The sequence below is a fragment of the Harpia harpyja genome, chromosome 1 (assembly GCF_026419915.1).
Source record: "Harpia harpyja isolate bHarHar1 chromosome 1, bHarHar1 primary haplotype, whole genome shotgun sequence".
In the NCBI taxonomy this organism is placed as follows: domain Eukaryota; kingdom Metazoa; phylum Chordata; class Aves; order Accipitriformes; family Accipitridae; genus Harpia; species Harpia harpyja.
This window is the reverse complement of record NC_068940.1, coordinates 47868429-47881148: the sequence shown is the minus strand read 5'-3', so window position 1 is coordinate 47881148 and position 12720 is coordinate 47868429. Positions and strand designations below refer to the sequence as shown.

The 12720-nt window shown below is 39.9% G+C and overlaps 1 protein-coding gene across 2 annotated transcripts in view; it reads right to left on the bottom strand.

The window, feature by feature from the left end:
• Positions 1-12720, bottom strand: part of AVL9 (AVL9 cell migration associated) — a 43837-nt gene that overhangs the window by 29536 nt on the left and 1581 nt on the right. The window contains exon 2 of one of the 2 annotated variants that reach the window (XM_052792406.1): positions 259-297. The exons of the other annotated variant lie outside the window; for it this stretch is intronic. Within the exon in view, the coding sequence (XP_052648366.1) occupies positions 259-297 (39 nt within the window). The remainder of the gene's footprint in view (positions 1-258; positions 298-12720) is intronic. 2 annotated transcript variants of the gene reach the window in all.

The following is a 12720-nucleotide window of genomic DNA, read 5'->3' as shown; positions in this document are numbered from 1 at the left end:
TTTATAAAATTACTGACCAAAATCTAACCACAAATTTATCAGCAAAAGAAACTGTTCAAAGATACTGCAACTTCTCTTGAAGGACATTTAGCAATAAACTAGTGAGCTGTAAAACATATACATGAAAATAAAAACGCAGGACAAAGCAAGCACACAGAAAATATTAACATTTGATGGATGATAAAATAAAAATACTGTAAAGGACGAGAGTACTCTAGAAGACATGGGAAATAAATCAAGAAAAGTGAAATTCTTCACCTTACCACACGGTGTCAGTCTTCCTACAACTGTTGCCAACTTGGAAAAAAGCACAAAGGACCAGAAAACAAGAAATCAGCCTTGCTACTTGCTGTATCAATTTCAAGTTTTCTTATTCCTCATATTATAAAAGAGATCTTGAAAATATCCACAGACAATAAAGGTCTGGTGAAAGACCAAAGCCCTGAGCTAAAGGTAAGTAAGGCGCAAAGAATAATTTATACAAGGGGGTAGAAAAAAAGACATGCAATAGAAAAAGGATTAATTTTGGCAGGGGAAAGAGGAGGGAATCCAGACCCTGACTTGTAGTTAGTTATCAAGAATCCATAAAGCCTTTTAAACAAAATATGCCATTAAGCAAAACAGAAGAACATCTGACTTCCAAAAGCGAGACAAACACTGGAATTAGCATCCATACAGAGAGCAGAGAAACTGCTTGCATTTAGTACCCAAATCCTGAGAATTCCCTGCTATCCTTTTCAAATCACAGATTATAAGAAAATTAAAATGTTAGAAGCTTCATGTAAATATCTGCAATACAGAAGAGGATTGTATCATACAATCTGATACTGTCCAGATTCAAACTGGCTGGCTGAAAACACTGTTTACAGAATTATTACTGGATTCTCACAGGAGGAGTAACCTCAGCAGTAAATAAAGCACAGTTCATAAGTTTTAAAACATAGATAGTCAAGGGGCATCTACACTAAAGTCCTGAATCAGGTGTTTTACTTCACTGCATGGCCAACAGAGAGGGGTTTGGATTCGCCCTCTGCAGGAGCTTCTTTCCATCGAATACAGAGGAAACCCTGGGTGCATTAGATTTCAGTGAATACCTTCAAAGTGTCATTCCTGACAGGGAAATACTGCAAGTAAGGATCTAAGACATCATTGCTTCCAAGCACTTACAGAATTATGATTGTATTTTCCATTCCAACCAAAATAATGAATTAGGAGACACATTTAAAAGGAAAGAAGGGTAGGACAATTCAATCTATATGAAAAAACATGTATTCACTAAGGAATACTCCTTTTAAAAGTCCAGAATAAAGCTGAGAGACCTGGCTCCTGTGTTCTTTTGACAGCATGAAATTTCCTGAAGAACGACTTTGTTCTAGCTCACAACATGCCATCAACACCTCAGCTGCTATCAGATACTGCCAGCAACAGGGATTTCTGCAGGCTCTGACTGTTCCCAATTCGACAAACTGAACAGGCATTAGTGACACTGATGATAATCTTGTTTTATATTAGACTGCTTCTTTCAAAAATTCGTGTTCCAATATAGAAATTTCTGTATGCACGTGTGTGTATAAGTGAAAAAATATCACAAAACTCAGATAAAGCAGAATTAAGATTGCTTAAGTGGCCCTAAATAATCTACTTTACAGATATACTTTATGATAGACCTGATTTGCATTATGACATACTATTCCTCCCCCACCCCAAGAGAGTCCATGTAAGAAGGAGCCTGGTTTCTAAGGAGGAATCATGTTTGTGTAGTTAATAGATCACTGCTTGTAGAAGTACCGCCTCATATTGCAGAGGCTGAAAGCGTGGAAGCAACAAAGAAGCAGTGTCGTGGTTTAACCCCAGCCAGCAACTAAACACCACGCAGCCGCTCACTCACTCCCCCCCCACCCAGTGGGATGGGGGAGAAAATTGGGAAAAGAAGCAAAACCCGTGGGTTGAGATAAGAACGGTTTAATAGAACAGAAAAGAAGAAACTAATAATGATAATGATAACACTAATAAAATGACAACAGCAATAATGAAAGGATTGGAATGTACAAATGATACGCAGTGCAATTGCTCACCACCCGCCGACCGACACCCAGCCAGTCCCCCGAGCGGCGAATCCCTGCCCCCCACTTCCCCGTTTCTGTACTGGATGGGACATCACATGGTATGGAATACCCCGTTGGCCAGTTTGGGTCAGGTGCCCTGGCTGTGTCCTGTGCCAACTCCTTGTGCCCCTCCAGCTTTCTCACTGGCTGGGCATGAGAAGCTGAAAAATCCTTGACATTAGTCTAAACACTACTGAGCAACAACTGAAAACATCAGTGTTATCAACATTCTTCGCTCTGAACTCAAAACATAGCACCGTACCAGCTACTAGGAAGACAGTTAACTCTATCCCAGCTGAAACCAGGACAAGCAGGAAGAAAAAAAAAGGACAATCCAGCAGCAAGCACAGCATGGACACCCTGAATAACTTCCTTCCACCCCTCCTCTGACTTAAGAGTTCCCAGTGATTTCATTTCAAAGAGTTGAGTCAAACTTTTTCACAAGTAGTCACTGCAGGTGGGATTCAAATCAGCTGACTACATGTCAAAAAGCAAGATCTCTGAGCAAGATCCTAAGGAAGATTCTGCATAGTCAGAGAAAACAGACACCTGCAGAGGATGATTCATCTGATCTGTTTCTTTCCACTGTCTCTGAAGACAGCTAGCTCAGACTTCCAAGTCTAACTTGCAGATGACTGAATTAATGCAGATGAAACTCACCCTAACTGTTCCTTACCTTCTAGATGTTCTGCCTGATTTCTACAGCTCAATTTGCAGACTTGCATCAATTGCAGCTGGAATCCTTTGCATAGAAAAAACATTATTTCAAAACCAAAGTATTATAAGAACATTGAGTAGCCTAATTAAAAAAAAAAAAAAGGCCAAAACCCCACAGTTCTTGAAAATCTTGAAACTGAGCAGTGCACATGTACAAAAGTGATAATAATGGGGTAGGGAGAATCTCAGTTCTATCACTTCTGAGTTTCTGAACAACTGGAGCTTCAGTAAAATTCTTCTCTCAGCCTGTGTGTGCAAACTCTACAGTATAGTATTCCTAGTTAAGGCAACTTAAAAAAAAAAAAAAAAAAAAGAAAAGGTTGGTTTTTTTTTTCCCTCACCTTCTACTTTAAACTCAAGACCAACCATGACAGGGGAATGGGACTACAGAAAAGACCTGTCTTACAGCTCTTTTTCTCCCTCTTCACAGAATGAAGGAAGAGGAGCTCATTTTTTATTTAAACACAATAGAGTTTTATGTAAATCCATACATATATGCATGTGCATGCACAAAAATGCACTTCAATTTCCCTGTTTGTCATTAATACATATATGTATTACAAAGAATGCCTGCAAATGAGAAATAAAGTCTTTTAATAAAGCTCAGTAGTCAATAGGAACAAAGAAATACATGCAAGTTTTCAGAGCTGACTGCCAGAACAGATTTTACAGGTTTTTGTCTCCTCAAATGAATTAAAAAAAAGACTCCTCAACAAAATGAAATTCAAATTCAAAGCTGAACTCCTCAGAGACTGCAGAATAAACTACATAAAACATGAACTAGAATCTCCAATCATTTCTTACTTTTCCAAGTGTCAGGAATCTTCATTACAGCTGCAAATACTGATTATGCCTGTCAAGGGGTTTTGATGGCAATGCTTTCTGCCTGTTCAGATTGTCTTGTTCTGTGAGCAGATAGCTCTTGATTGATTTCAGAACTAAAATCAATACAGAATATTGTGATTTAGTGGAGAAATAAATAACTGTGCTCTTCACTACACAAAGTTAAAATAAAATATAATTTAAAAAAACTCCCTAAACTGAAGTACAACTGAATTTCTGGAACTGATATTTTTATTTTTATGTAATTCTGCTACGTTAACTAGCCTTTTACACGCGGTTTGTACTGAATCTAACACTTTGGATGCAAAGCACCTACTGATACACAGTCCGATCTTGTTTGTGGAGTGAAAAAAAAAGTCCAGGCAATCTGTTTTGGTTCCTTGTCTTTAAAGGGACTTCCTAGCCAGAATAAATTTACCAGACATTCATTAACTCACAGTAAAGAAAGGATGAGCGCAGGCAAGGAAAAATGTATTTCAGTTCCTACATTTAGGAACTAACATGATAGTTTTTCTTTAAAAAAAATGCATTGATATGGTCTTCTACTAAATTACAAGTACACAATCAGAAGAGAGGTTAAAAAAGGACATTGATAAAAGAGGAATTTCCAAAATATATGTGCATGTCCACCTAAACTATCACACTCAAACATTAGACAGGTAGTTGGCATTAATTTTTGGTGAACTTCATACTCAGGTGAAGTTGTTTTCATTTTCTGTGAAAAGTGTTAAGTGATAGCAATCACAGCAAGATCCTCAGTGAACACTAAACAGTGATAATTTAAAATGTGCTGGCAAGTCAGTATAAACTCCCCATTCTCCACACTCCATCTACTATCATGTTTGAACTACTCCACTTAAAAGTTAACTCCTCTTACTTAGCACAGTCACAATATAAACTCTCCTCTTTACTACAGGTATTTTGGAAGATATCTCTTCAGACTAGAAATGAAAAAAAATCTGGACTGAAATAAATTTTTCCATCGATTCAATGGAGAGAGGATTTAATCTCAAATCTCTAAAAATATCTGAAATATTTAGAACGAAACTGGAACTTCCACACATTCCTGTATCGCTAAAGCTATAGAGCGGCCACTTCCACAAGTTCAAAGACACCATTTGTATTGCTATAGATGCACAATATAACCATTCAAGTTTGCTTCAAAAACTCCAACTATGTCAGTAAAGTTTTGACTCTTAGGCCCTTAAAAGATAAAATAATCTGAAACACTGAAACTTTTGTATTTGTTTTCAAAGTCATGCCAGTATGCATTTTAGACACTCTTTCCAATTACTTAACACTTTATTTTTATAGTCATACACTTCAAGCCAGACATAAATCCTGTGCTTTGGAACTTTTGCTCCCATCAGTCTCCTCAAAGAAAGTAAGTAACAATCCCCCCCCGGAGAATAACATGATACTACTGCAACTATTCCAACCTAGGGGACTTGCTAGGGAACTCTGTGCCCTCAAGACAAGAAAGACTTCGTGGTCTTGCAGGAAGTAAGTTCGAATTCATACAGTGTGAACTCTCAAGAAGATACAAGGTACCAGAGAGGGCAGTTTCCTTAATGAAACAGGAGAGGGCAACCCTCAGCTCTACTCCCAACAGACATCTGCCCAGCACAGCCACTAGTATAGACTGGTTCCCAACGGGAAGGAGCCCATGCCAGCTGCCAGGGAGTTGTCAAATGGTACAGTGAATCCTCCTTCTCCTGGGAACAATGGAGGACCAGGACTGTAGACACGCTTTAAAGCGCATCTGCTTGTCAGTTTAGAAACAGCCATTGTGCGTAACTCATATGGCATATATTGCTGAACTGAGGCAGTCCAAGCGAGCAATTGCCTTGTCTTATGAGCCAGCAAGCATTCCGGTTCTTTACCACTGGATGTCTGATGGTCCCAGAATGGCTCTTGGTGAACATGTTCCTTCCTTACAAGTTTCAACATTAGATTTACTCCTGAGAGTGGACAAATACAGCTTGCTACCAAGTATGAGGCTGAGAAGCTACACAAACACAGTAACATCATGAAGTACAGAACATGCTCTGCTCTAGGTAACCCCAATGAAGCAGGCAGCCCTGTGCCCTGTCTCCCAGCATGTCAGAGCAGGCAAGGAACTTGCTTTCACATCTTGTATCCACAGCCTTCTAAGAGTGCTTTAAGAAAGATGCCTGCCTAGGTGTAATAGTTCAGCACTACATACAAGCTATGGGATGGATTACCAAAAGTAGAGATTTATCATAAAATAAGGCAATAATAGAACAGGGAACACAAAGTTGAGCCTTGCAAGTTCCAATTTACTCCAATGTGAGTGACCTCTGTTCAGTGATTTTACAGCTTTGAAGCTCCCTCTATTATATATGTATGTAAATTACGCTGCCACCTTTACACAAGCACTGAGAGCCCAAGTTACTATTTGAAAGCATTCTGAAATAGGTAGATGAAAGGTGCAACAAAGGTACAGAAATATGTATTTTACTGATTTAGCATTCATTCATTTATTAAAGAGAAAGGTCAAGACTCCCAGTACAGAATGTTTAAATAACTACTCGAATGTTATGACACATACAAAAACCTGAGAGATCATAAGATGAGGGTCAAGGATGATGACTATGGAAAGTGTTACATAACTGCAAATAGGTATTTAGGAACCTTCTCTCAATTCACCCATCAGGGCAACTATGGAGAAAATATCCAGTATGGCATCCTTCAAAGAAATACTTTACTTCCTGTCCAGGACTTCAGGGAAGCAACTGCAAGATTATCAAAGCACAGCACTCTTCAAAGCTTGAAAAACTAAACAAAGAAACAAAACAAACAAACAAAAATCCACCATACCTGGGAGTTTTTCGTGAACAATGAACACAAAATACTAAATAGGTGGATTACATAGACATGTGCAAAGAGTGGAACCCATCCTTAATTCTACACATGAGATCAGAATCTGTGGTATTGTTTACGGAAGTGTGAGACAGCAAGTACACTGTGTACTCAGCAGTGCATTGTGTATTTAAAGCAATTAGCATCCCATGCTAATTTGAGTAGCCTTTCTAATAAGAGCTAAAAGCTTCTTTCAAAGTTTCAACCTGTTGAACATAAGCAAATCCATGTATTTTAGACAACGGGCTAATCTTTGACACTCGATGTATTCTATGATTAACTTCATCAAGAGATTTCATGCTCATAACAGTCCTTTAAAATGCTTATATAATATTATTACAAGCAGGGAACAAAACCAGAGGAGTTGTGCTAATGTTTACAGGTTATCATCAATAGAGCCGGGAGCAAAGCCCTTCGGCTTGATTCCAGCCTAGTTCCTTTTCGAGTTGTTTTTTCTTTCTGTTGTTCTTTTAACAAGATCTTGTTTAATCACTAGAGAAGATTACCTATTGCGTAATACCTGCCTACTGTGCTCCCCCAAAACAAAGACACAAGGACTTTTAAGACAACAAAGCATACATTTCACTTACGTGGTTAAGAGTGTCAAGCACATCTAACAGAATCACACCAATTACTGGGTTGGCAGAGATCAAGAAGAGAAAAAAGTAATTCTCCAGTAAAGCAGAGTGTTAGAAGAAAGACAGCAAACAAACAAGGACTGAGACAGGCTAGAAGTGTTCCCCTTAACAAAAGAAAAGAAAGATGCGTCCAGAAAGGCTGCCTGTGGAATCTACTGAAGAGAGCGACTTCAGTATTTCCCTCTTGGAAACAAGTGCTACACTCTAGGGCACAGGAGACCTGGAAATGTAGGCAGTTCTCAAAAGAGTTGATAAAAAGAGCAGACTGAACTCGCTCGTTCCTTAGACAACTCCTAATTCTGCAAAGTCAAGCCTAACTTGCCAACAATGCTGCTTGAAGACACACGCTCCCTAGGCATAAGTAAAAAAGGCCACACGCACAGCTTGCTCAGGCCATGTTACCTGCTGATTTCTGCAAATTGCAACAAGCATTACCTTCCAGAGCTCAAGTACTTGAAGCTCTCAGATGACAGGAAGAGCACATCCACAGTTCAGGAAGGGAAGATGTCTTAAAGGGCATTCTTCCCTCTCAAAGATCGCATTCAGGCTCTTCACTAAAACTTAGCTATCAGCTGGTTCATTCCTGATCTTAAGTTTCCTTTGCATGCCAGGAAGAAAATCTATGATCAGGCAAGACAGGGGGATTGGTCTTCAAACACAGTCCACACAAAAACATACCCACACAGACAGGCAACTCAGACACTACTTTGGAGAAAGCAAACATCAAATTTATATCAAAAAGTTAAAGTACCTTGAAGGTCCTTAGGAGAAACTTTGGGATTCCACAGGAATATGCCTTTCTGTATTTACCATAATCCACTCCTATGTCTGTGACACCAGGTTTGAAATGTCATTCTCCACTGGTGTACAGACAAGTGGGTCAAGATCAGCTGCCGTTATTTTACAGAACAAGGATCCCAAGCAAACAAAAGTGACCAGCAACGCGAGCAGTCCAGGACACACACAGCACTTTCCCCACTTCCCACACTTTTAATTTTTTTCCACAACACAGTAAAGAAATGTACATGTTTAAGAAAGTCAAGAGCAATTGGGAATACATTCAAGCCCTTGAGAGGATATGCGAGACAATGGTCACCCACTGTACAAGGTCAGAGGTGATCTGCAGAGCTGCTCAGGACACTGAGTGCAGAAAAGCTGGGCCTTGCCCCAGTGAAGTGAGATTATGTATGGTCTGAGTGGTGGTGACCCAGGGCCTGAGTTTACTCAGGTGTAATAGCCTCAAAGCCTCGCAGCATCAGGAGAAGATGGGGATTCTTATGCCAGGTCAGGCAGTACAGTAGTAAAGGTGGCATCTGGTTCCTCCAACAACCAGCCAGGGGGCTTACATTGACTTGTGCGTAGCTCTCTTACCTGCAAGTTCTTCCAGCTTTGCTGACACTTCCCTTCCTCTCCTTTTCAAATAAATCAGTTCTCATTTTAACTTTGCCTTAAAAATGAATGATTTTTAGAGTACTTGGGATATTTTAAGCCCTCCTACACCCTCAGAGACTATTAGCTGTCTGCCTCCCCATGTAAATAAAGCTTGGAGACAGAGAGCTCAAACGAGGATCGTGGCACAGAGGATCAGTAGTGGAGAACTACACCTCATGACTCTCAGCCTTCCACCTTCACCATAAAGCCAAGGTCTCTCCATGTATTTTTCAACACACAACTTGCATCTACTAGTCAAGCTCTGTTTAGGTTACATTTTTGCTAAAGACCTCTATCATAAGGTAGATAAGGACTTTCCACACTATTTAATGCTTTCAAAAATTAAAAGGTTGTAAGGCAAATTAAGTACTTTATTGCTCACTTGTAACGAGAGGAACCATTTCATGATTCTGAAAAAAAAAACCAAAACCCCCAAACCCTTTCCCTTTATTTGCTCCAAAATCACTAGCCACTAACTAGTACAGATCCTGCAAACTACTGAGGAATTTGTTATCAGCCTCTACAGAAGAAGGGCACAAACAGCCCCAAAATCCAAGTCTTACCATCCTATACTGAAGCAGGAGATCGACAGAACATAAGAAGCAGGGAGACGGACCAATAACCTGCTGCAGTAACTATTGAGACAACCAGCTACAGATACTCCAAAACAGATCACACCATTTCTGTGGCAGTCCTCCCTTATTTTTAATTTATGCTCCAACGCTTTCGTGACCCGAGTCCCATAGAGCCCGAGAAGCATGTACAAACTCATACCACACCAAAACCGTGTGTTTTGCATTAATGGACAAGAGTATGAGCAACTACATACAACAAAGAGCTGTGTTTACTGTTCCTTTCACCTAAGGCTACTCCTCTTTCCAGCAGCAAACAGGTATCAAAAAAAGCAATTTTGGGAGGAATACTAATGAAATGTTTGTCGTTTCATTTCAGATGAATGAAAATCATGATTGAATGAATACTACCCATGAGCTCTGCCCATTTTGGGACTACTTAATTACACACAGAGTGCTACTTAATTATGCACTGAGGAGGATTCCCGTAACAAGTCAGCCGATACATACAAAGCAAAGAAACCCATCATGATGCCTGTTTCACCCCAATTGTCATTCCCTTCTTTAACGGACCTGCTGAGAGCGTGTCAAGCACCAGGTGGACCTCGTTTCTATCCAAGCTTCTCCTCCCATTCTCCAAGCACTCTGCCATAACTACCTCTTCTTGTTGGTAAAGAGATACAGCAACCAGAACTTTTTTATTATCTCATTGGTATTACAGTCCAAGTCAGTAACTAAGAGGCCCAAAGAAGCAGGCTGGCAATCTGCTTGTGTAAACAAACAAAAGCCTACAACTTCTCCAAAAGCTTACTCCGTACTTGTTAGAGAAAACCCCTTCTAATGTGTTCACAATTTTTAGTCTGAAAATGCAACATGGTGCTTTCACACAGCGCAAAGCCTTGCTAACAGTGAGCAGCAGCCCTAAGTTTTTAACAACTGCCCAAGAAACTGCATCCTCAGACTAAACAACATACATATGGTAAACCTTCACTATGTTTCCTGCATAATCCTACTTCACCTAGCAAGAAGACCCACAGTCCAGCAGTAGGCCCTTGGAAGTAGCATGTGAAACAATCATCGTGCTCGTGCTATCAAAAGGCACACAGAAATGGACCAATTCCCTGACTCTCCTTCTCTTTTGTAAACAAATGCATATAGATTGTTTTTCAAGTCTATGCAAGAAAAAGATGTTCCTATACATTTCCAAACTGCACATAAAAGCGCTCTATGGGCTAAACATTTCTTATACTGTAAGTTAACCAACAGGAAGAGCTGTACACTTCAGATGATGAAGCTTCAGAGAGGAAGTCAGCTAATGAAAACACCTAGCATCAAGAAATCCATTAAAATATCTAATTCCACATGCATTACCTAGTAAGACTACAGAGAAAACAGAGTTGGAAACACAGAACCTGAAAGAAGCCTTCTCAGGCAAACCAGGGAAATTCCTGTTATGACAGGCAGGCTAGCTGTAGGATCTCTCGATCTGAAGCTCTCCAGATTCACTCTGAATTACTGCCATTTGAAAGGTGCTTTGGAACTTTGCCTTTCTGCAATTAGTAGTTTCTCATATGCAGTCTACGGCATGCCTGCAGATGGTTCGTATCCACTGGTTCTTGTGCCAACACTGTCTATTAGATTTAAATGGTTGTTTTGTCTTCCTTATTTTTCACTTTCCAACAGCCTCCTGGAATACAATTGTGTGTAATGCAGTGGTTCAATGAATGCTCCAAACACCATGAGCAAACATGACAAGCAAAAAGAGAAGTCCCAGATTGCCACTTTCAAGAGACTCTTTTCCACCCCCTTACTGGTCTTCTCCTTGTGCCCATGTAGCTGTCTTCTGCAGACGTCCGCTCAGCAAAGAGAATCTGTGAACCAACCAGCTCAAAATCAACCCACCAAAACAAGGCTTATTGTTTGGTCACTTCAGCTCCCCGTTTCAGCTTCCCACACAACTGCCTCTGCTTTCCAGTGGTGAAGAGGCAGGAGAGGAAAAGGGGAGAATGTTCCCATATTTGCAGAGGTGGCTTACAGTCTTCATATGAATACAGCCTCAAAATCCATTTTGTTAGCCTACCTAGGCAAGGTCTTCTATGTCCTCCTTGAAAACAGACTGCCCAAGGACTACCTCATCTGTTCCTAGAAGTGACAGAGAGAATCCAAATCCATTTTTCTGAAAGGTGGATCAGAATTTTTATATATCAATAAACATATTATTACACTATAGGACTACATTTGTTGCCACTCTTGCCCCCAAATCACACCAGTTCTGTGACTTATCCTTGATCATATGCAGTCTTTTTTCTCTTCCAGAGGTCTCCTCATGTTAATTCCCAAGCCTATACTGTTGTTATTCATTCCTATTGCATGACTTTATAATGCACCCCATTTCTACCATTTCAGCATTCCTTATCATCCAGCTCTTGCACAATGTTCCAGTCTTCCTTTGTAACACTGATTCCTCAAGTTTGCTCATCAGAGTTAGATTTTAGTGTGTAAATCCCAGCTCCACTTATGCGGGCCCAAATTCAGTGCAAGCACTTTTCAGGCCAGCAGTTCCTCTTCTGACACAAATCTGTTGCTGCTGCTTCTCCTTCATACTGTTTCTTACCCAAGTACCAGCTCTTGTACTAATTCTCCAGTATCTCCACCTTAAAAAAAACAAAAACCCAAACTTTTTTTTTTTTTTAGTGCTGTGTGATCCATTATCAAGTTCCAGGCAGATTCAAGCTACTCTGTTTCTTTTACAGAGAAAGTAAATCAATCATTTATTCTTACAAAAGATGCAGGTCAGTCAGGCATGATCTATCTTTAGTGAATGCCCACAGGACTCAGTCTACTTAGTTTCATGTTGTTAATTAATTCTTTCCTTCACAAATTCTCTAGAGCCTCGCACACTACTGATGTCAAACTCATTAGGCTATAGCTGTGCAGCTCCCTATCTCCAGTTCTTTTAGGAAATTATTTTTATAGTTCAGTAACAAATCTGCTAAGTCAGAAGTAGGATATATTTAAAATTAGATTTCTGGTTAGATTTCCCTTAGGAAGTCTGGCTGGTTTTGGTTCTACCAATTGTCATTACATTCCTGCAGTTGTTCTCCTTGTCACACAGCTACCCCCTCCCCTTCCCCAACCGGCTTCCTCTGCAACTTCTCCAGTTAATTTCTTGAGGTACTTAAAGACTTTGGTTCAGAGGTATTCCAACCCAATTTTTGACAATACCTGAAAACATATGTCTACATTTTACTGGCAGCAAGATAAAATTCACTGCTACTAATTTATATTTTGGTGGTGGTGTTTTTTTTTTTTTTTGTAGCTTTGCATCAACACTGCATAATGTTACAAGAAAAGAAATACAGACCCCAAGAGAAGAACATAAGCTACAAAAGCTACCTCTGCTTTTGTCTCCAACCTGTCTTGTCCAAGAAGCCAACAACAAGGTGAGGGCAAAAATGCGCTCTTCCTCCTACAGACACCCAAATAACACTCATCTCCTAATGGTCTTTGACAAGAAAGTGACAGATAAAT